Below are 25,785 nucleotides of genomic sequence, written 5' to 3'. Positions count from 1 at the left end.
AAAATTGAAACTAAGGCAAAGAATTGTTATTATCGGATATATGGCATTATTTGCATTGCAGCATTTTTATTGTACAATATATAATACTACAAATATTGGGTTTGGTGTGGTTTTAAATGTGTTCTTAAAATTTGATCTACTGCCATTTTTACATAATATTAATTATTCTTACAAAAGTTTACCTATATAATAGGTACTTTTTATTTATTAAATTTATATTTAGATAGGTATAATCCGAACTAATACAATGAAGTGCAACAATCTGTATACGTTTCTGCTTTTATATTAGAATATTTATTTTTTTTTTTTAACATTTCGGATAAGAATTATAAGTGGCGCCATACATGTTTGTCTAGAGGCTTAGAAAATGTAACGAATATTAATATAATTTTACATTCAATATTGATATTAAACTGCATTTCTAAATATGGTTCAGTTTATTTTATATGCCTTTTGGAGTAATTTGGGTCTTAACGGCATATTTGTTAATATTGTAGTATAAGTGGTGAATATTGAAATGCACAAATGTATATATCTAAGTTTATATAAATTAATAATTGTATTATATTATTAGGAAGCCAATTTAGAGTCCCTTCACAGTTTCGAACCAGAAATATAATGTAGTGTTGTAGATTCTTAAAATTTTATAATTAATTATTTAGGTATATTTCTTATTTAATGGAAAAACTCAATATTTGATACTTGGCAAGCGATCTAAGGGCCAAAGTAGCGAAGGGGATGTATGTTAGACTCAGAAGCAAGAAGTCACCAGTTCGTATCCCGCCGGGTGAATCGGTACATAGAAAATTTCAATGCTATATTTCATATTAAAATGAAAAACTCAATATTTAATAATGTCAACCGACCAAACTTCAATTTAACGGTACTCGTATCCGAACGAAATAAATGTACTCGTCCCTGACTGGGGATCTATGGGTCTTAGCTTAAAGACAGTGGTGTCCTAAAGCACTTAATAAAATATTTACTTCTACCACATGTGATAGGAAAATGCTCCTTTGAAAACCACTGCTTAATTTAAAATTAAAAAAAGGATAATCGATAATTATATTTAGTAAGCGATAAAATGATCAATAATTTGTTAAATTAAATTTTCAAAGAAAAAGGATAAGCTTTAAATAATTCAACTATTAAATCTATGGCAAAAATGGGTAACATTATAGGTAATGCTAGAGTAAAAAAAATTGGCATTAAACATCTAACAAAAAGTTTATACTATGTAAGGCTTAAAAGGCATTTATTAATTGCCGTAGAAGCTGTGATCGATATCGCTTTTAAAATTAAGGTAATTAATTTATATGTGAGAGTTAAATTTTTAAAGAACTTTACTCGATATTCATATATAATACACATACATATATTTTTGATACTTTGTTAATACATCGCTTACCAATCTTCCAAATTGAAAAATTCATTAAAGGTCATTTATAATCTAAATTTGAAAAATAATTGAGACCAATATTGTACAGCTTTGAAGAATATGTATTACTTTTTATGGTATAATATATATTTAGCGGATTTTGTTTGGATATTTGAATATTTTAGAATGGATAAAATGCAGCTATGCTGGGAGTACTAGTAAAATTTAGTATCACAGTATTTTATATAAGGTCAAATTTTGTTTTATATGTATGTTTATTATTGTGCAATACTAATTCACTATTTATATTTAGTTATTGTTCGATATGGATATACAATTGTATGCCAATATCAAGGCAACCGAAATAGGGAATTATTGCACAAACCTATAAAGGTTATTTAATTGTTGGATATATTTCAAATCTGTGATAAAACATATGTATGTAATATATTCTTATGGATGACACGCTGTTATTTACCTAATATAAATATATAAGTATAAATATATTATAATTAATGCAGATTACGTAGCAGAAGAGCTACTTCCAATTTGCTTGATTTTCATAATTATTTGGAATATCCAACTACGAAGTCTCGCTTATATAACTACAAGTATGCTTAATTAAATCCAACAGAACTAAGAACATTCAGTCATGTGTTTTTAACAATAAATAAATAAATAAATTTAAAAAAATTTTTTTTCATTGTATATCCACACACCAAGAATCTCTAGAGATTTTTTAAAGAAATGATTTTAAGAATAGCCCTTTGAAAATTTCGGAGTTTACATAATAATAATGCATCAGAAACTTTTTCAATACTGTAAGAGTGTACAAATTATAAATTACAGATTTTTGCTAATTCTTATAAAACAAGTAAGAACAATCTAGTCGATTGTGCTCGACAATAAAATGGCCTGGTTCTAGTTCCTTAGATACGGGCCAGGATACGAATTTATATTTTACATACATACCAATGGCACATATGAACCCATTTGTACGCGTTGTAGGATCAGTTCCGATACTTGTGCACTAGTTTCATGAGTTTCTTTATTTTTATTTATTTTCTTTATTTTCCCACCAAGTGGTAACTCGTTAAACGCTAGTTCAGTAAAATACACCTTATCCGCGTTTAGCTTTAGCTTTTATAATCAAATATATCCTCGAACTTTTACAGGCGGACAGACGGAGCTCAAATGTCGGGGCTACTAATACTGATACTAATAAAATTCGAAAATACACATATTCTGAATATATGCTAAAGCTCCAGGGTATGAAAGAATTTACAAGTAAATTTAAAATATTTATGGAAGTATCCATTAAAAAATATATATATTTAGTTTTAAACTAAATATCGGTTTTATTAAATCGTTTTCATAATGGCTCTGCATATAATTAAAAAGTTATATTACATTGAGTCTGAATTCTGTATGAGGTTCCTCGTCAAGTAATTTTACAAAGATAAGATTTAATATAAGTAAATGTCAGTTTTGAAAGTAATATACACATAATTTGCTATTTAGACTCCTTAAATGAGCAGGCTGAAATTTTTAATACTAACTTATCAAAAAAAATATAGGAACGCAAAATACATTTGATAGCAAAAGCCTTTGGCACTTCTGATGCGAAAGAAAGTCTGAATCTGCACTGAAAATTGCATCACGATTGAATAATATACCGGGAAGAAGAACTAGGCGCAAATATCCAATACATATTTTTTTCTTACTTGCTTGTAAAATAAGAAAAAAATGAATTCTGTTTTTTCATTTTTCTTTCTTTTATTGTTAAATAAGAAACACACTATTGTTTTGAATTCAAAATTCTATATGTTTACTTTTGTATGTTGCACTCTCATGATGTTTTCTTTATTTAAGTTTAATTTCTGTCATTGTATTCAAAAATGAAAATATGCGTAGTTGTTCATTTAAGTCACATTCGGGTTTATTAGTTTAAAGCCGACCGTTTTCCTGCTCGTTTCTTTAAAAGGAGTTTTTGACCAAAGCCACACAAATTTCATGCCCAACATTCAATGTATGTATGTGTCTATGTGTCGTTTATAAGTCAAAAGTGAAAGCAATGCAAATTTAAATATCAGTCATAATAATTTATTATAAATAATAAAGCTTGTACAACACATTCTTTTTATAGATATTCAATCAATGGGGAAATTAATTAAACACTTTTTATTTAATGTTTTACTTTTAGTCTTTAATGTCCTTGTTAATTAAGGCCCATGTGTTTGTTAATTGGCTAAAACTATTCGTAGTCATTATGTACTTAAAAAATTCAAAGTAAAGATTCGAGTATTCAATTCGAACCATGCAAAACTCTTCTGCAACAAATATTTATTTGTACATGCTTTCTACATTCCCTGATAGACAAATGTTTACAACTGGAAGATTTTACCCTAATACCTTTTTATGTTTCGAACAATTTATTTACTTCAACTTATGTTCAAACAAAATGGCACTAAATATAGCAAAAATTAGATATTTTTAAATTGCCAGAAAATCAATAATAAAAGGGGAATAATGTGTGGGAAAGTTTTTTTGACAAAAAAAAAAACAATCACATGATAAAATCTGAAATTACTTGGGCATTTTAAGGTAGTATAGGTGATATTTCAATTTTTGTCCGATCGGCCTTAAACTCATTTATAAAGCTGTAAGGGTAAGCAGGACTTTAAGCAATTTGTCAAAAGTCTACAAAAGCGTGATTGCGATATGTTATATCTATAACGACAAGGGCAATGCCTGTATATAAATATATACAGTAATGTCTGGTAATCTAAAACCCCTTAACATTTAAAATAAATAGTTGTTTCAGTTAAATTCTGCAAGTAACTTAAAAAAAAATTTTAAATATGCTGATTAACAATATGACTTAACTGATAAGATTCTTTGGAACGGCATTTTGTTGTATATCTATTATTATAATTAATATTATTTTTATTAATTTTCTTCTTTTTTTTTTGTTTGATAAATGGATAAACTATGCGCAAATTATGAAATATGAAATAATAGTACGTATATATTGTATTTGAGCATATGTATTTAACATATGTTGTACTCAGTTATTACTAAATAGTTACATTTTAATTATCTGCCGTAGTTTCTATAGCACAAATCTGCTGTAAGTCTGCATGTTTAAATATAAATATACATACATTTATAAAGTAAATAGTAAATAATAATATGAACATAATTAAAACAATCTTTTCTGACAATAGGAGGGAGAGCGAGAAGCAACAAATGTAAGTATGTTGAAATTAAAAGATGTATCAGGTTATCGTCATTGCTTATTAATGTAAGCTCCAAATAGGTACAGTTCATAATAAATATAAAATAATTAATTAAATTTTAAGTAAAACGCCATAATACTTATTTACTTAGTTCCAGCTTCAAAACTACATTCTATTCTAAAAATATTCTACTGAAAAATCTCCATGTTCCAATATATAAACCAATATGTTTGTCGTTGTTATCCCGATGCTTGATCGGCAGGTTGTCCATCAAATTGTATTGGTTTAGATTTGATTGGACCAAAATATAACTGCAGTCTACATAGCAAGTTTTTATATTATAAGCTATGGTATCTAAATCTATTAATTGCTTGCCGTTTTTGTTGTCTTTTTTCAAAATTTTAACTGCATTACAAAGATTTTCGGCTGACGGTATCGGTATCGCTGAATGCAGTCATTCGGCAAGTCCAAACTGATCTTGCTCTATGGGTTTTTTCAGCCAGCTGCCGAGATCCTCTCGTTTGAACGCTGAAAACAGCTCCTGTTTAGCCGTCTGCAATTAATATAGGGTAGCATAAAGTTAAATAACATGATAATAACAGGTGTAGTATAACACGTACCTGATAATCCTTAACGTCGGCCTTTGTCTCCCCGTAATCCTTATTCACTTTGCGACTGGGCATACCTGGCAAATTTTTCATTAAAAATCCAAATTTCTCAAAGAACGCCTGTTTTGTAATCCTTGAAACTTGACCACCAATGGTACGGCCGGTCAGTGAGTTAACCACCTCTAGCTCAGTATCGCCAATGGTCCAATTTATCCCGAAATTTGGTGCTTTGGCCTGATTACGCGGTTCCGCCGATGTAACCAATGCTAAACGTGGCTTATTTAAATGGTATGGAGGTGGCAGACCCTGTATAGACTTCTCAATACGTCCACAAACTGCCCGATACATATGTTCCGGGTGCAGCAGACTGCCCAGCACAATGGAATGCAGATATACTGGTTCTATAATGGAAGACAAAAGCGAACCCTGAATACCCACAATATTCCAGCGTGCTATTTTATCCGAACAAGACATTGTCAGCAAGCGTTGCCCCTGAAAAAGAAAAGATGACATATTGATTACATTTATACTATTAGGTAATCTATTTTAAAAAGGGAAAAACTTACTTGTAATACGCCATCCCAGGTCTGGATGCCATCGCTGCTCTTCACCGGAATGGTTCCCTCGCCCGATTCTATTTTCGTACGCAATTGTCCGCGTGCTTTTCTGTTCGTTAGTATTTTGATTAAAGTTTGTGTGGTGTGCCCAGTTAATGGATTAAACCATGGGAGCCAGAAAAAATTCAGTATTGCAACATGTACAACGTTTATGTGAAAATCCAAAAGCAGTTAGTTGCATGTATTTATTGGTAAGCCGAGAAATGACAAAAGGATAAATTATAATTATAAATTGAACCTGATAATCTGAGTATTACTTGGCACCCCACTAAAAAAAAAAAATATATATATATATATATATATATATATATATAAATACATATATAAATACATATATATATATATATATATATATATATATATATATATATATATATATATATGTATAGAATTTTTAACAATAAACTTTGTATTCAAAAAAAAAAACACACACTACTACAACAACTATTAATTTTATTATTATTATTTGCATCAGTTGCTTCCTTCGCAGTTGTAGGAGACAAAAGAAACGAAAAGATACTTACAAAATTTGGTATCAATTTGCAGGTTGTACCACAGATACCAATTGTAGACCCGACCGGTTTGAAACAACCAGCAATTTGTAATGTGGTTGGTATCATAGTACCATGGTACAGTACCCATGTACTGTGGATAGTCTGTTTGCCTTTTACTTGCTATCTTTCTGTCTCGCTCTCATATCTCTTACTATTTCATTCTATCTCTCTATATCTATATCTTTCTCTTTTTATTTCAAGTCCATGTCTGACAGACTCAAAAAATTAAACACAGAGAGATTAAAATCCCACAAAAATGTTTCGTGCTAGATTTTAATTTTTCTGATGCATTTATATAGTGGATATACTGTTAAAGCCTTCCACAAAATACGTAGAAAACAGGGACAAAGGGTATAATTATGTTTTGCACAAAAAATCGGTATGTACATATACATCTATATCTATATATGGGCAATTCCACAGAAATGTCAACCGCTGCCAAAAACGTAAAATTGATTAAAAACACACATCTTGCTACATTTTCTATCAGAGACATATTTAAGTTAGTTGTTCAAACATTTTACACATGAATTAGTTTACAAGTATGAGCAAACCAAGGGCATCTTTTAACAAATTAATTGTTCCTATATTGTTGCTTCTCAATGAAAATGCATAGAAATTTCTTCGATTCAGATAACGCTTTTAATGACAGTAAAAGTTAAAATATATTTAATACGTAGCACAATAAAACAAAATGTCGCGTGCGACACTGAATAAAATTAAATAAATAATAAGCTACTTGAATGAACAACGATTTTCAGATGCATCAATGCTTAACACTCTAAATCAGTTGAATGCGATTATTCAAATATTTCATCAAGTTTCGCTTATATCAATGTTTGAACTTTTTGCCGTTAAAACGACTTCTGTTTTTAAAGCGTGACTTTTTGTAGTTATCTTGAGAGCGATCCATTGCCCAAAATCAACATTAAAACCAACTTTAGTATCTTCATTTGTCAAAAAAAAAATTAAATAAAAAGGCATACGTTTTTTTCACTTTGAAAGCGAACGAATATCGCATTCGACATTAGAGAATTGCCCATATAAAGGAAAAAATATTGCACAACTTTGAATGGCTTAAATTGCAATTGCCTGCAAGTCCAATCGAACCAAAAATTATCTAATAATTAACTTTCCATAAGTTTAGCAACACGCTTGAATCCTTTCGTGTGAAATTCACACATTTATATTGAACAAAAATATATCATGTTATCTACATTCTCCCATTATTTCTTTTCATTTGTTCTAGATTTTTAGTAGTAGAGTATTTAGAAATTTGTTGTACCAACCTATTTGGATGCTTATCAACACCAGTGTCGTTTTCGTGAGGACTAAATATCCGTGCATCCCCACATGGTGCTGTATTTATATACAAATGGAAATGTACCCCGGATTTTAGTTTATAGGGGTATTGCCCGTCTGTATTCCTCACGAAAATCGACTGATATGCTGTTGCTATAATTCAGAAAAAAGTAAACAAGAGTAATTCAAATATATGTAAATAAAAGTTAGGATTTGGGTATTTGTAGATTCAGATTCAGTATTAATGTTGTTTCTCATTCTTTTGAAATAAATATTGACTTAAATAAAAGTATTCACTTTGTAATTTTTTTTATCAAACTTAAACTGTTCATTATTTTAAAAGATATATATGTATATATATATAAAAATCAAAGAAGGCTATATTTATATATATGTACATATAAATATATTAAATAAAGTGCTTAAGAAAGCTTTACTTAAACTATTGCATGTATGAAGATTGTTATCATATTTATTATTTTTTTGTTTATGCTTATTAGCTACTGTTGCTATGAATTATTTTAAATGCTGATTCGGACCTTTTGAGATTTCATCTTCACAACGGCAGATTGTAAAACTTCATTGATTATTTAATGGTAATGATCAATTTAAAGCAGTGGTGTCCAACATTTTCTCGGCCAAGCACATGTGCTTTAATATCACAATTCTGCCGGCGCGCGTCGCAGCCGACACACGTATAGAGAGAGAGAATACACTGAAAAAAGGACCAACTTCTAAAATCAAGAACATTCATCTTAAATATTTTGTTCTTAAAGTAAGATTATTTTAAGACCAAATTACTAAAGCTAAGATTATTAATCTAAAAAATCGTAAAATCTTAGTATAAGAATAAAAATCTTGAATTGTTGGGAAAGTATAAATAGGTACTATTTCGTATCAAACAAATGGTGGCCCCGTGGCGCTCTGGTTAGAGAGGACCGCTTCAGTTGTGAAGCAGTAAGCGGCGGTTCGAAGCCCACTCGTAACAAGTTAAAATAAAATTTATAAAATTACTAAAACAGAATAAAATGTAAATAAATCAAAATGAAAGAAAAAAATTATAAATATAAAAAATAATTTGAATTTTAAGAACATTGATTCCTAAAATAAGAACTTGGTCTTATTTAAGATGTTCTTTAAATCAAGATGACTTTTTTAGACTAAAAATCTTAGTTCCGAGACCAAAATCTTGATTTTAGAACATTTTTTTTATCAGTGCATGTGTATTCTAAATAGCGCGCTCGGCAACTTGTTCTCACGACGCATGTGTTCGGTTGAAGCTCAAAAGATTATTTTAAGACCAAATTACTAAAGCTAAGATTATTAATCTAAAAAATCGTAAAATCTTAGTATAAGAATAAAAATCTTGAATTGTTGGGAAAGTATAAATAGGTACTATTTCGTATCAAACAAATGGTGGCCCCGTGGCGCTCTGGTTAGAGAGGACCGCTTCAGTTGTGAAGCAGTAAGCGGCGGTTCGAAGCCCACTCGTAACAAGTTAAAATAAAATTTATAAAATTACTAAAACAGAATAAAATGTAAATAAATCAAAATGAAAGAAAAAATTATAAATATAAAAAATAATTTGAATTTTAAGAACATTGATTCCTAAAATAAGAACTTGGTCTTATTTAAGATGTTCTTTAAATCAAGATGACTTTTTTAGACTAAAAATCTTAGTTCCGAGACCAAAATCTTGATTTTAGAACATTTTTTTTATCAGTGCATGTGTATTCTAAATAGCGCGCTCGGCAACTTGTTCTCACGACGCATGTGTTCGGTTGAAGCTCAAAAGTCAAAACGCGCAGATTGATTCGTCACGTTGCCTTCGTGTTTCTCTGCTTCGTACATGTTGAAGTAAGTAAATATACTTATTTCATCATGGCTTCGCACACAAGGGCATTGTTTGAATGTATGAGTTTGGACACCACTGATTTAAAGCTCATCCTAATATCGTGTGTGAGGAACTACATTTAATTAAAAATAAAACTAAAAAATTCGTGTCGTCAGAAAAAGCAGGATACATAGATGAATTGAATTCGAATAACAGAATATTGAAATGCGAGCCAGGACATAGATCTAAAAGGCGAGATTAAATATTATCATAGTCTAATTTGTGGTATAAATAAATGTTGTTCACATATGTATATTTTTTAAATATATATTTATCTTTAGATGCGCTGTAAGTCAAATCGATTGTAGCTGTTGTATAAACAAGGTATTGGTTAGGCAGAAAGTTTGCTTCATTAACTCGTTGTGAATATTGTAGTATTGTTAATAACAATATTATTATTTAAATAAATTCTATAAAGCTAGTCGATGATATGAAAATTACATTCAAATCATAATAGGGATTTAACTTTTACAAGACTTATTCCCAACAAAAATTAGGATTAAGTGAGCAACTACTTTAAACCATGCTAAATTCACAATTGAAAATTAAAAATTAAAATGCTAGTTGCATTACAAAAGGTTATTGACGGTAAATAATATGAGGTTGTATGTAGTGTCGTGAGGTAATTATAAAACCATACCCTGATTACACTGATGGTCAAGTTGGGCATACAAATACTTTAGAAGACAACGCCTGGATACAATTTCAGCATGTGAATCATTCAGAACAGCGCCATTTACACTCATGTGCTCACCGCTGACACACTTTGTGCCCGTTGACACCGAGATGACCTGAAAGTAAAAGAAATTATTCAATAAATATGCATATTATAGTGCGATATTTTTTACCAAAGGTATGTATATTTTTAAATATTCAGATACGCACCTTGGCCTCACAGAAATTCATGTTCTCTGTCATAACAATGCCGGCAAGGACCTTTCGACGTGAGTACGCCTCCTGCCCCTTAATTACTTCCATGAATTTCTCGAGGACCAATCTTCCGATGGTATCCGCATGTATCTGCGGCAATTCCATGGACGACGATTTGTCGTCTATGGGCAACGGGGCATTCTTTTGGGGTGCCATCATCGGACTATATGAGATATTGCAGAGTGATGCAAGTGCGGCTTTAGCCGCTGCATTTTTAGCCAGTTTTTTGGAGGGACCTGAAAAACGTTGGAAGAAGATCATTTGTATACTTTATTGATATTCGTGTACACGTAAATGAATTATAGTAAGTTTCGATACTAACCTGTACCATCGAATTTTTTGTCATTGATGGTTACAGTCATTTTAAAGCGACAGTTGTTTTGGGCGCCATCGATATTCATGCATTCAAAATTCACGTCATTAAATAATTCGTATAGCAACATAACAGGTCCTTTATCTGGCACTTTTTTCTGTCCATCAACAGCGATTGCATTTTTATTAGCATCTAATAAATGCATAAAATTGAATATATTTTTCACATTTTTATATTTATTTATGTATTATTATATTTAGCAGACCTAACTTAACTATATATGTATGTAGTCTTAAAATACAAGTATTTATTACCTGTTGAATAAATTTAAAAATCAACAACAGAAATGAATTATGATTAATCAAAAATATTCTTGTAAATGGTTCATTAAAATGCATAAAAAATTGGAGAAAAATAATTTCAAGAAACATTTAAGTTGAGAATTACATATATGTGTGTCAAAATTATAAAATAAAATTGTTTCTTGTGACTATAAAGAAAATGTGATGATTTGAAAAGAAATTGAAGGAACATCAACTTAAGTGTGAATATAAAAAATTGCCACTAAGCACTGATCTAGACTACAAAATAACTTGAAAGTGCAAAATAAATATATAAATGATGAAAAACAAAAACAAGAAACCAAAAAGAACATAAAACACTAATACTTGCTGTGGCTCATGCAAAAGATTTGTGGACGCAACGTGGATTGTTCAAGCGAGGTAATTGGGTTGGAATTCTTTTCAGGCAACATCAACGTCTGAATCAGTTCAACCAATTCAGTATTGGACACGTTTTCAATACCATTTTCAAGATGTTCGTCACTCGTAAAGTCCAAGTTGCCTGCCGGCTTCAGGGGCGATAACACAGCGCCATCTTTGAACTGTATAAAGCTGCGCAGCGCTGTGGCAGCTGCCTCAATTCGTGCCACCTTTTTACTGCGACCTTGCCCCATATACTTCTGACCATCCACCTGCAACGACAGAATGACACAATGACATAATGACGTTATCACCTTGTTTTTTGTTTCTTTTTTAGTCGAAATTCACAATTCATCGAATGCAGTGATCGCTAATACTGTAATTTTTTCATTATTAAAATTATTAATATTACAATTACTATTGTTCCTTAAATTTGATATTTTGTTATTTTCAATATTAAACTTCAGTTTAACACTCTCTTTTGGTAAAAAATAAAAATTAAATATAAAAACTATTTTTCAAATAACAATGCAATAAAATTTAAAAATAATTTAGGAAAAAAATTAAATTTTTCTCATTATTAAAATTCATTTAAGCTCTTTTTTTGATAAAGTATGAAATAGTAAATAAATTTCAAGATTTATTGAAAAATCATAATCTAATTTTTTTTTTTAATTTTTAAAATTCAAATCGAAATAATAAATTATTTTTAAATTCTTGCAATAAAAATTGAAAATAAGTTTACTTATAAGTAATGAATGTAAACTTTTGTTGACCAAATGGTGTACTTTCAAAATCTAAAAACATTCACAATGTGTGGCTCAATGCCCTTTGATATAATACATCACAAATGCAAAGATGCTATGTTTAGTGACTACTCTTTTTGTATTTTTAAAATATGCTTGTACATTTTGTTTATATAACTTCCCTTAACTTTCTTTATCAATAAAATATGTGAATACGTAAGGGTAGGTAGAGAATAGGAAATGGACAAAAGGCATCTACTATTAAATATAGATATTCAATCCGAAACACCTAACATTACATGCATGATAATAATATTTCCTTATTATACAGTCGAACTTTCCTAAGTCTAATCACCATTATCTAAAGAGAAAGTTCGACTTATGGAGACTTCGAGTTATGGAATTTTTTTAAAGTCAAATTGTGATCTTTTAAACTTTTTTTTTATTTTATAGGGCTCACAAGCTTACTTAAAAAGATAAAAAAAAAACAGAAAAAAGTGACAACTTACTCATGCATTCAAATTGTGAGCTGTTAAATTTTATTAATCGTTAAAGTCAAAGAGAACTTTCAAAATCAGAAATTAGTTACTTAAATTCAAACACTTTAAATTGCATTTACTCCTACTTTACTACACATAATGTAACTTTTAAATTTTATATTATTCTTCAAGCTATACAGAACTTAAAAAATCGAAAATTGGCGTCTGATAATAATTTTAAGTAGTTTGCTTAAGGCCCTGTAATGATCAATCATGTACATCATTATAACATATCCAAGCGGGCCGGTAACAGAAGCATAGAACAGAAACGAAAATAAAACGCAATTTATTGGTGATTTCCCCGATGTTCGAGTTACGGTGGCAGAATTGTTTTGAATTTGCTCAGAAAACGCTATTGCCCCTCAATTTTGTTCGAGTTAGAGAAAATTCAAGTTATAGAAGTTCGAGTTAGGAAAGTTCGACTGTATATACAATTAATAATGTACAACTATTTATTTGAGACACTTATTGAAGATTTTATAAGTCACCATATGATAATATGCAGATTTTTGGGACATTCGCTTTCAGTTCCAAACATTATGAGTTGATTTTGTATAAATTATTTACTTGTTTAATATTTACCTATCACGATATTCATTATTATTGGAATAGGCACTAAATGACAATTCTCTTGACTTCGCGTGTTCTTAAACCAACCAATGTGGTAATAAATGAGGGCACTTGTGTCATGGAATATGTAAAATATCAATAGAATCTATTCTAGTTTGAATATAATAAATGCCCAGAAATAATAGAATACTTTGGAATATTGATCAAAGTTGGCAAAGTGACAGGGACAGTGTGGGTTGTTAGTCTATTTATTTACATTACATACTCGTATATGCACATATATTCCCATATAGAGGAAGGTAGTAAATACCTTTAATACATGTACAAAGAAAATTGCAAACTGTTTGAATAACGTACAACTGAGCCTCTCAGGAAAAAAAATTAATAATTTTTGTGAAACCATAAAAGTGTTCATAATAACTACAAAGTCTTAAAAGAAAACAAGTTAGAAACTAACTATTCACGAGTAAGAAACTTACAAGTTCTGATTAATAAAATTACAAATTCTTATTTTTTTAAGACTACAAATACACGTATAAGCATAAAAAAAAAATATTCTGGAATATTCAAAACATGTTCCACTACTTAAATTATATTAAATCAGTTGATCAAGATTTTAAATTATCTTTCAATAGTAGTAGACTTTCAGTAGTAGTAGACAGAAAGCTGGACATTAAGTCAATGAAAAATAAATTAATATAAATACTCACCTCAACGGAGATCGTGAATAACGGTGCGTGCACCGGACCAGTCTGTGACTCTAATTTGTATATCAGTCCATGACGCAGTTCATTTAGCATCGCTACTGTATTTTTCGGCTGTGGTACACGTTCCTTTCCAGATTTTTTTTTTGGTGGAACTGTAAAAAGAACAATTATAACAGTTAGAGAATTAAGCATGTCCCTTAATATGTATACTTAATTAAAGCCTTTTCCCTCTATATTTTAAACGGAAACCGAAAACTATTAAGTTTTACTTTTCTTGATTTTAGCTAGGACATAATACCCGAACCATTTATCAGAATTAACTAGTTCATTTTTAGTACTGGAACTTAATTCGATTCTTGCATGGATTACCCGTTAAACTTGTAATATTCATTTTCCTAACAACACTTATTAATAAATGGTAAAAGGAAATGATGTATTAAAATACACAAAAATTTATCTATTCACCAAATATATACGCATTTTTAATAACAAGTTAGTACAATTCACAAAATTCATACACTAATCAAGATTAGCCGGATCGAATTACAACATTAAAAGCAATTTGAACATTGTATATACAGTATGGCAAGAAATTGAGTGACATAGACCTTAAAATTAGTTGAATTCCATTCCATTTATCAAATAAGAAATTACTAAACGCAATTTTTTTAGCAAATGAAATTATGTAAATTATTTTCTTAGTGGAAAAGTTACTTTACATACTGTATCTAGTTTTAATAAGTAAAATTTGATACTATGGCACACTTACCGGCATATTTTGGCATGTCATAACGCCGTTTTTGTGGCGATTTTCGATTATATCCGTTCATATTTCCCTCTGTTGATACGCTTACGGTCTGCTCATTATAAAGTATTGAGATTACAAAGAAGAATAATAAATATTGTTAAAGAACAAGCTTTGACTTGTGTAAGTTTAAGAGTAAATTATATTATTAACACACAGCGTTACAATACAACATTGACATCCAGATACTAACACACAGATTTTTATGATAACAAATAATATTTACTCATACATTTTTAATACACAGCAAAAAAAAAAACGATATAGTCGAAGAACGCGAACAGCAGATACACTGCTAACAACTGTATGTCACCTTTACCCATAGGTTCCCTACTTTATCAAAATAAGCTAGCTTACTTTGATTAAAATAAATTTAACCATATATAACTATGAATAGCTTTAGAGTTAGTGTTTTGAAATTGAACTTGAGTCCCTTTACATCACTGTAACAGAGGTATTAGATATATTTCTGATATATAGTAATTATGACGACACTCACATTACGATGATATACGGGTAACATCGCACGTCTTTTGAAGAAAAGACGCTGTTTCTTGGCTTGAAAATATGAATTGGTGGGCATGTGATGAAGCATCGATGCATGGCAACTTGACTGGAACTGTGGCCTATAGCACGTACGTCCTAAAGACGTACGTCCTGAACAATAATATGCAGGATACATCATATTTCCAAAATAGAAGTAGACAATACCCAACAAAATCGCGTGATCACCGACTGAATGCGAGAATTGAACTGACGACAATTAAATTTAAATGCACCGAAAATAATTTATGAAGTATGTACAATGTACAATACATACATAAGAATTTGTATGGCTAAATTATCTTAAAGGCTAAGGCTAGTTTTGCTTGCCAGTCAAAATGCTTTTAACCATAGGCCTCATCGCATGCTGATTCTTGTATGTTGATAAAGAAGCATGGCAAAGTGTGAAAATAAAATGCAAAAATGCATTACATATAGTACATAAGTCGGACGTAGGTCCGAAGAGATCGTAGACAGCGCCAAGATAAAGCTAAACTTCTTCAACGAATATACTCAATAATTCTTTATTGCTATAAAGGATTGCAATTAATTTTCGAAAAACAAAAATACTAAATTGTATATCGGTATTATAAAATCGGATACTCAACAATAATTAACAGCTTTCGGTTATTTGCGAAATTCGCACTGGAGAGTTTTAATTACATATAGTTATCAAGGCTGCAAACCGGTTTTGAACTAAACTTTTCTAATATTGCTCATCGATTTAAGACTTCGAATAAAAAAAAATAAGTCATATTTAAATTTTCAAGTAAATTTAAATTATTTTTTATATTCCATTTGCAAATTTTTTAATAAAAAATTAGATTGAATAAAAAAATCAAGATCAATTTAACGCAATAAAAATAATTTTTGTTTGTATTAAATCGAACCATGGCTCGATCCCGAATCTTTCCAAAAATTTTGTTTTGCTTTTCATTGACTTGACATTTATAGAGAAATATATTGTAGGGTATAGGCATTGTGTTTACCGTTTATAAACGAATGGTAAAATCCTCCAAGCATAAAATGTTACAATACATATAGGTATATGACTAATAACTACCATATAAATACTTATATGGTACATACATATGTATACGGTATATGGTATATACATATGTATACACAAGTGTAATTATGTTGTTAGCAAAAAATACTGAAAAATAAGCACATTTGAAAAAACTATGCTTTAATTTAAAAAAGGTCTGGCTTTATCGGATCGAATTTACTTGAATTTTTAGTTTGTTCAAATTTTAGCGTTTATTATGCTTTTCTTACCCATTGTTAATGGAATATATATTTACATACATATGTAAAGAAACTAATTAAAGCGTGTACATAAAAATCATGCTAAAAGTAGACAACAATTATAGAATAGCGAGTAGCCCAACTGAAAAAAGGGCCGCCGCTTGACAAAATAGACAAAACGAAATCAACGAAAGAAGATTCGCATGAGATGTATTTACAATTCACAATTTGGCTTAAGCGTGCGAGATATTTGGTATTCTTCCACTCTACATCGGATGCACCTGTATTTTTATCGCAAAGTGTCAGCTGTGTCAAACAAACGAGCGAGACAGACGACAGATAGACAGGACAGGCGTCTTTTCATTTAAATGACTTGACAATAGTCTTATACTAAATTAGACAGCAAATGCAACAGCACCTGTTTTTCATTTTTATTTTTTTCATCTATTCAAAGAGCATTCAGCCCTTAGCATTCGATGCTAACTCTAATTCCCCCCTTTGGAATTTTTGAAATCTCAAGTTTTCACTTTTATGCATCTCCTTGACTTTGAGACCTTTTATTTTTCTGTAAAAAAATCATGTCAAATAGGACTTAAATTTGGACTTGTAAAGTTGTTATATCGAAAGTCTGAGCAACTTCACACTGACATAACTTTGTCAAAACTAAACCGATTTTCAAACGGAATATCATTTTGATCATGGTTTGGCCTCTTAATTCATTCTGCAGCCAAATTTAATTAATTTTGTAACCAAAATTATTTTCCTCTAAGTCTTGGGTTCGTTGCCAAGGGTCCCCCCTTTGGAACTTTGAACGTTCAAAATTTTAAATCTCAAGTTTTCACTTTTAATCAACTTCTTATATCGTAATTAGCATAAAACAAAACTTTAAACTTGATTTTGAGACCTTCCATTTTTCTGTAAAAAATCATGTCAAATCGGACATAATTTGGACTTGTAAAGTTGTTATATCCAAACTCCGAGCAACTTCACACTGTCATAGCTTTGTCAAAACTAAACCGATTTTTAAACGGAATGTCATTTTGATCATGGTTTGGGCTCTAAATTCATTCTGCATTCAAATTTAATTAATTTAAAAAAAAAATTATGTTCCTCTAAATCTTGTTTTCGTTGCTAAGGTCCCCCTTTGGAATTTTAAAATTCAAAATTTTAAATCTCAAGTTTTCACTTTTAATCAACTCCTTATATCGTAATTTGCATAAGACAACACTTTAAACTTGATTTTGAGAACTTCCATTTTTCTGTAAAAAATCATGTCAAATCGGACAAAAATATGGACTTGTAAAGTTGTTATATCCAAACTCCGAGCAACTTCACACTGTCATAGCTTTGTCAAAACTAAACCGATTTTTAAACGGAATGTCATTTTGATCATGGTTTGGGCTCTAAATTCATTCTGCATTCAAATTTAATTAATTAAAAAAAAAATTGTATCCCTCTAAATCTTGTTTTCGTTTCTAAGGGTCCCCTTTGGAATTTTAAAATTCAAAATTTTAAATCTCAAGTTTTCACTTTTAATCAACTCCTTATATCGTAATTTGCATAAGACAACACTTTAAACTTGATTTTGAGAACTTCCATTTTTTAAAAATCATGTCAAATCGGACAAAAATATGGACTTGTAAAGTTGTTATATCCAAACTCCGAGCAACTTCACACTGTCATAGCTTTGTCAAAACTAAACCGATTTTTAAACGGAATGTCATTTTGATCATGGTTTGGGCTCTAAATTCATTCTGCATTCAAATTTAATTAATTAAAAAAAAAAAATTGTATCCCTCTAAATCTTGTTTTCGTTTCTAAGGGTCCCCTTTGGAATTTTAAAAATTCAAAATTTTAAATCTCAAGTTTTCACTTTTAATCAACTCCTTATATCGTAATTTGCATAAGACAACACTTTAAACTTGATTTTGAGAACTTCCATTTTTCTGTAAAAAATCATGTCAAATCGGACAAAAATATGGACTTGTAAAGTTGTTATACCCAAACTCCGAGCAACTTCACACTGTCATAGCTTTGTCAAAACTAAATCGATTTTCAAACGGAATATCATTTTGATCATGGTTTAATTTTGTAACCAAAATTATTTTCCTCTAAATCTTGGGTTCGTTGCTAAGGGTCCCCCCTTTGGAATTTTGAAAATTCAAAATTTTAAATCTCAAGTTCTCACTTTTAATCAACTCCTTATATCGTAATTAGCATAAAACATCACTTTAAACTTGATTTTGAGACCTTCCATTTTTCTGTAAAAAATCATGTCAAATCGGACAAAAATTTGGACTTGTAAAGTTGTTATATCCAAACTCCGAGCAACTTCACACTGTCATAGCTTTGTCAAAACTAAACCGATTTTTAAACGGAATGTCATTTTAATCATGGTTTGGGCTCTAAATTCATTCTGCATTCAAATTTAATTAATTTAAAAAAAAATTATATTCCTCTAAAACTTGTTTTCATTGCTAAGGGTCCCCCCTTTGGAATTTTGAAAATTCAAAATTTTAAATCTCAAGTTTTCACTTTTAATCAACTCCTTATATCGTAATTAGCATAAAACAACACTTTAAACTTGATTTTGGGGACTTCCATTTTTCTGTAAAAAATCATGTCAAATCGGACAAAAATTTGGACTTGTAAAGTTGTTATATCCAAACTCCGAGCAACTTCACACTGTCATAGCTTTGTCAAAACTAAACCGATTTTTAAATGTCATTTTGATCATGGTTTGGGCTCTTAATTCATTCTGCATTCAAATTTAATTAATTTAAAAAAAAAAATTATATGCCTCTAAATATTGTTTTCGATTGTCATTTTGATCATTATTTGGTCTCTTAATTCATTCTGTATTCAAATGGATTGTTGATACAGGCCGTAACGGAACTGAAACCGGAACCGATTTCAGAACCAGTACAACAAATGAACTATTCAAAATTTTAAAATGTTGTAAAGCAGAAATATGTCAACAGATATGTACGCAAATATGTATATATATTGTCGAGATAAACCTACTAAAATATTAATTTTGTTTTTAATTAAATGATCAAAATATAGAAATAAAATTGACGTTTTGGTTTTCATTTCTTGAAAAAGTTTCGTGAATAAAGTGTTCAAAGTATAATTGGCAATACTGAAAACCTATGTACATAGCACATATACATACATATTAACGTTGTCTGCTTTACGTTTTAGAGTCAGGTCAACTACAATTTGGCTCGAATCCAAAATCAATAATACTATTGTAATGTTACTTAGCACTGAAGTGGTCTACCATCTAACAGCTGAATAGGAGTCTTTTTCATTATATACCTCGTTCCACCTAAAGAAACTTTATTAGAATTTTCTTTGCAAATTGGCAAGCCTGCAAAATACTGCAACCCCGTGCAATGAATTTTACTAACTCAATCTATTGTAAACCTAAAATAAAATAAAAAAAATAAATAAATAAAATAAAAATGTTGATAATTTTTTAGATAATTTTAATAAGTTTTGATAATAGTTTAATTTAACGACTTTTTTACATTTACTATAAGTTTCGAAATAAAAATTGCAATTTAACAATTATATCTAAATTTTATTATAAAAGTAACGAAATTACTCTTTTTGATTTTTTCAATAAATTCTTATTTTAAAAGCTTTTAATAAGAGTTATTTCTTAACTTTTATTCTTAAATCAATAATAAAAGTTAATTGATTCAAGTGGTGCATTACAAAAATTTAAAAATATTCTTGATTGAATAGTTTTTATATGATACATCACATGTCCTTTAAGGTCGAATCTAAAGAGTCCGACTATTTTCTATCATATTCTGTATATAATATGATACTAAAATTACAATAAAAACTAAGAAAGAATAAACTTTAACTTTTATTTTTAATTTTTAAAACTAAAATTACGAAATAACTCTTATTTGTTACTTTTAAAACTCTTATTTATTTTTTTTAATACAAATATTAAGAATAAAAATTTAAAAAGATTATATATAAATCGGCAATTTAAGTTTTGGCTGTTATCGCTAATTACGACTAAAATAGGAATTTTAGTGTATTCCAAGTTGCTGTAACATATTTCCTTCACATTGATTTATTTGGCTAATATTTGCTTTCATATCTCTTATTTGCAGTCCTTGCCATTTTTACATATTTAAATAAATTTAATTGAAAATAAAATAACATTAAAACTAAAATTGGAAAAAAGGCGTTTACGCACAAGAAAAACCAAAATTATCCCTGTGATATACTCAAATTGCTTGAGCCGAAAATGTGTTCTCAGAATGTAATATCATCTACAAAATAAACGAATTTCAAGCCACTAAATAAAAATGAGGCAAACATCAAAATACGACTACTTTTTAAGAATTTTTTTTTGCTTATGGCTTTACAAGGTTTATTTACTATGTTCTAATAACAAAACAACCATATAAAATAACATTATGCGGAATGTGTAAATTTGTTCATAAAATCTATTTGTTTACAATATATTTGGATAAACATGCAACACACATACATATGTACATTAGGGTGCATCGGTTTTTGTTTCACAAAAAATGGTAACCCAAATTCGAAATCTACGGTAAACTCTAGTCCCCCCTTTTTGAGTTGAAAAACATACAACATGCTACAATTTAAAAAAAAGAAATACATTTTGCAACTCAAAAAGCAGGGTACAGGACTTAATTTTACAACTAGAATTGACCGTAGGCTGCGAATTTGGATTACCATATTTCATTTTTTTTTTTTTTGGGTCCATACAAATCGATGCACCCTAATGAACATATATACTACGTTAATGCTAGTAAAAATGAGATTCCTTAAATTGAAGTTCTGAAAAATATTATCTTACAATTATAATTGCAATTGCAATTATTTAATAAGCATAGCATGAACGTAGTAATAGCTGATTGATAAAAATAATAAATAAATAAAATTTGTGTCTACTTACATGCTGCACAAAATTATTATTGGCGCTGTTTAGCATAATTTTTCTTATTGGAATTTCACGTACTTTTATCGTTTATAATTTGTTATGGCTTTTATTTAAAAGTGGTTTATTATACTGCAATTTTATTGGAGAGAAAGAGAGGAAAGAGCCCGCTCTTGAGTTTTTAATTTTGTTTACAATATACATATGTACTTATTTTATTAAGTACATATGTACGAACACATATGTTATATGTTTAATGTATAAATATTAAAATATTAATTAAATATTTTTATAAATGCTATACAAATTGAGCTAAATCGAAGTACATAATAATTAACGGATTTATCAATCGAAAATTAAAAAATATATTGTGCATCTTTAAAAAGGCAATATGCATTTCAATATCTAGTTTATGTAATTTATATTTTAGATGTTGAAATATGAATGAATATTATGTTTGTACATAATGTTACACATACATATTTCTATTATAAGCCTTTCCCTTAAGATACAACTCTTAATATGCCCCTTCTCCTGTCCATTTCTCGTAAATAGGTTTTAACTCAAATGTATAAAAGATAGAAAAAAACGATAAAATGAAGTTTTTTGTACAAAACTTAATAAACAACAAAAAATTATTCAAATTTATTATTTGTACACAAAACAAATTCATTAAAATTTAAATCTACTTTCGATCAGGGAACGTAACGAATATAACTTTTTTTATTCAAAAAATTAAGAAATACGAATTATTTTATTTATTAAGAAAAATTTTACTATTAAAATAAATTTAATTCATTAAAAAACAAAAATGTTAATTATATCTTAATTTTTATATAAAAATTAAACTACAAATTATTTTTCAATTTGTGTCCTTTAAAGACATGTAATCTATCATATTATAAGACATCGAAAATGTTTTTAAATTTTGAAATCAATTTTTTAATTGCAAAGTTAATATAACTTAATATAATTGAAAACATTTTTATTTTAGATAATTTAATAAAAAGTATATTATTTTTAAATATAAATTTAAAATTAATTAATATTACATTAAATTTTTTTGAAAAAGAGAGTTAAAATTAATGTTATAAAATTACAAAAATTACTATTTGCGCTCCATGGTATAGGATCTGGTTACCTCGGCTTAAAAGAAATTTAAATTTAATTTTTGTTTTTGATTTTTTTTTGGTTTGATTTTTATATAAAAATTTAAACATAACTATACTTTTGATTATCATTATTGAAATTAATTTTAATAATTAAAACTGATTTCTGAAAAATTATTTTTTTATTATTATTTCTGGTTTTTTTTTAATAAAATTATAATCGTTACGTTTCCTGGCTTAAAAAATAATTAACAAATTTGCGTATGTATTTAAAGCTGCTTTCTATTCAACGATAAAATCATTTAAAATTTGTAATTTGTTAACATAAACATTTAAATGTTACTTCAACAATATATCAGCTTCGAAGGGTAAGGGCAGAATGCGTGGAAAGAAAGAAGAGAGAGCTTAAGTCTGGCAACAGCATCCAATATGCGGAAGGCATTGTTAAATAAAAGAGAACGTCAATGTGCAAGCAGGTCGATAGATGTCGATAAATGTATGTTTCATATCCCAGCAGGACTAAAATTCCCTGTTCTTGATTTTCCCTTAGGTTTCCTTGATGTTATTGTCATTTTTTGACGTTTAATTGTCAGTGTTGTAATAATTCTGCCGGCGTCAACTGGCCGCTGCTTTTTCAAAACATAAAATTGGAACCAATTAGTACATTATTTTTAGAGTTTTAGTTAGAGTCGCCGAGTGTGTCAGACAAACAGAACTTTTCAGTTCGGGAGCGCCGGTTGGAGCTCTACTAGAATAAAACAAAAATGTAATAATACAATAAAAATTTCAAAATAAAAAACAAAGTAATAAAAAAGTATTAAAAAAAATAAGAAAAAAAAAACTCAAAATGAAATCTTTTTTTTTAGTTTAGTGCCTAGGGATTATTGGGCAGAGTTTTCCGAGGAGTCCCCAACGTTTCTTGTTAGGGAAACGTTGAAAAATGTATAGGGAAGCATCCTCATTCCTCGTTCCGAGGAAATCGCAATGTTAAATTCCTCAATCTTTTTCATACAAATGGCTCAATATTTCTTCAATGACTAGGGAATGATCCTCAACTTTCCTCAATAATTCTTTAAGGACTGGTCCTGCTGGGATAATATATACATACATACATATGCACATATGTAGAGTTTGAACTTTAAAGTAATCACTAACACAAATTTAATTAAATTTACGTTGCCTTAAATTTTAGAATTTGAAATTCGCTATTGGTTTTTTTTTTAGTTTTTGTGTCCATCCATTTACATGTATAACGTATACATACGTGTATATACTATAATACATTATATTATTATGCTTTATAGCACATGTGTACTTTACTTTCTTAATTTAAATATTGCTATATAAACTTTGTATATATAATTAACTTAAATGTAATTTGTAACTTCATATATATATGTATGTTTGTACATATGTTTAACTAATGTATATATGTAATGTATGCGATAATAGCCATGTTAGATAAGACTACCTGAACAATAAATAAAACGAAATTACCTAAATAACACTTTTTATCACAACTGATACAGATGTATACATATTTATGTATACTATATTGGTGTATATTTCAACTATAGTCTTATTTAGCTAATTTATGTATATGTATGTTAAGTCACATCACGATACATACATACGTACATACAAAAACTGCAAATAAAAATTTGTCCCCCGCTCGTGTGTACATACATATGTATTTACACACAGGGCATACAGATATTTATGTACATATATATATAAATAAAAGTATATTCGAATATAATTTATGGGTTTTCATTCTTTCATTCCTTGTTTGCTGATGTTTTTCTGACTACCTTACTTTGGTACTTGGAACAAGCACTAATTATTGATTTTTACATCACTTCTCTTCCCATTTCCCATATTCCTTTTCGCTTTACAGTTTTCTCGCACACCACAAACGAAAAAAAAAACAGAAGACAAAAACTCACAAGCAGTATTAACTTTGTTGTTGTTGTCTTAACAATGTGCAATACACTTAATTACAATACCAATTAATTACAGTTTGTTCGTTTTTTGTTTTTCTTAATTTAAGCGTCCTATAACCAGCAAGAGAACAGACCGACTTAATCCGAGTTAATCAAGACTTTTTGTTTTTTCGTTTAACTGAGAAATATAACACAAACTCAGGGATGGTACAAATTATCAATATATATATATATATATTTTATCGACCGTGACGATATCTGTGACTCTCAATTGTTATCGATATTTTATTTTATTTACCGGTCCGGTCACTGTTAACACACTTACTCATACAAAATGTAAATGTTATGTTTGTGCATCGATTTCTACTTTAACATTTTAGATCTTAAAATAAAGTAAACAAACAAACAAAAAACTCACACAATTGACCACATTTCACATTGTTTAATCTGTTATAGTTTCACTTTGACAGACATATTTGACACATAAATTAGGAGCACTGCACAAATTTAAATGCGGTTTTATGTGCTAATATTTCCTGTCAAGACTAGAATACTGCATAAAATATCGATATTGCATCTATATCGATACTGGAATCGAATAGCAATGGTAGTACCATTATGCTACTGCGATATGAAAGCTACATAAACACATGTCTTTGAAAGTCTGTACACTCACATACTAATTTATTACACAATACATACACAAACATATATTTATTAAAATGTATGGACTTTATTTTTCACTTATAAAATAATTTACGCAAGGTATTGAACGAGCTACGTTCCTGAAAAGTTAACTTCAGCTCAGCTGTTTGCTCGTTTCGTTCGTTCATTTCGCTCGCTCGCATTTCTACTATTCACACGCTTAGGGTATTCCCGAAATGGCTTATGTTACGTAAAGTCATTGCGCAAAAAGGTCAATATTCTTTAAACCCAAAAATATCTTTTTATCGCAGTGCCAATTGCCGAACTATTTTTATTTATAATTTTAATTTGTATATAATTTATCTATCAAATGTAATATCGTTCGTCATTAAATTGTTTGTTAGGGCATGAAAGACTTTCGTCACTAGACTTTTTTCCAAAAGGCCACAACGTCCCCA

The 25,785-nt window shown here is 29.1% G+C and overlaps 1 protein-coding gene across 8 annotated transcripts; it reads right to left on the bottom strand.

Annotated features, from left to right (window-relative positions):
* Nucleotides 1-5,047: 5,047 nt before the first annotated feature.
* LOC117791831 (double-stranded RNA-specific editase Adar) lies at nt 5,048-25,231 on the bottom strand. 8 transcript variants are annotated; one of them, XM_034631924.1, is made up of 12 exons: nt 25,101-25,207; nt 21,649-21,762; nt 14,868-14,955; nt 14,102-14,250; nt 11,508-11,808; nt 10,845-11,027; nt 10,478-10,758; nt 10,233-10,383; nt 7,686-7,851; nt 5,792-5,891; nt 5,238-5,717; nt 5,048-5,170 (listed from the first exon to the last, which is right to left on the bottom strand). In XM_034631924.1, exons 2-12 carry the CDS (start codon nt 21,682-21,684, stop codon nt 5,072-5,074), a joined length of 2,034 nt encoding a protein of 677 aa, XP_034487815.1. In that variant the 5' UTR covers nt 21,685-21,762; nt 25,101-25,207; the 3' UTR covers nt 5,048-5,071. The 8 variants fall into 8 exon arrangements, with proteins under 8 accessions (XP_034487815.1, XP_034487741.1, XP_034487659.1 ...); XM_034631850.1 differs by lacking the exon at nt 25,101-25,207 and adding an exon at nt 24,817-24,906; XM_034631768.1 differs by lacking the exon at nt 25,101-25,207 and adding an exon at nt 24,686-24,897.
* Between the last annotated feature and the right edge of the window lie 554 nt (nt 25,232-25,785).

Source organism: Drosophila innubila, chromosome X (assembly GCF_004354385.1).
Source record: "Drosophila innubila isolate TH190305 chromosome X, UK_Dinn_1.0, whole genome shotgun sequence".
Classification (NCBI taxonomy): domain Eukaryota; kingdom Metazoa; phylum Arthropoda; class Insecta; order Diptera; family Drosophilidae; genus Drosophila; species Drosophila innubila.
This window is presented reverse-complemented; position numbering and strand designations above follow the sequence as displayed.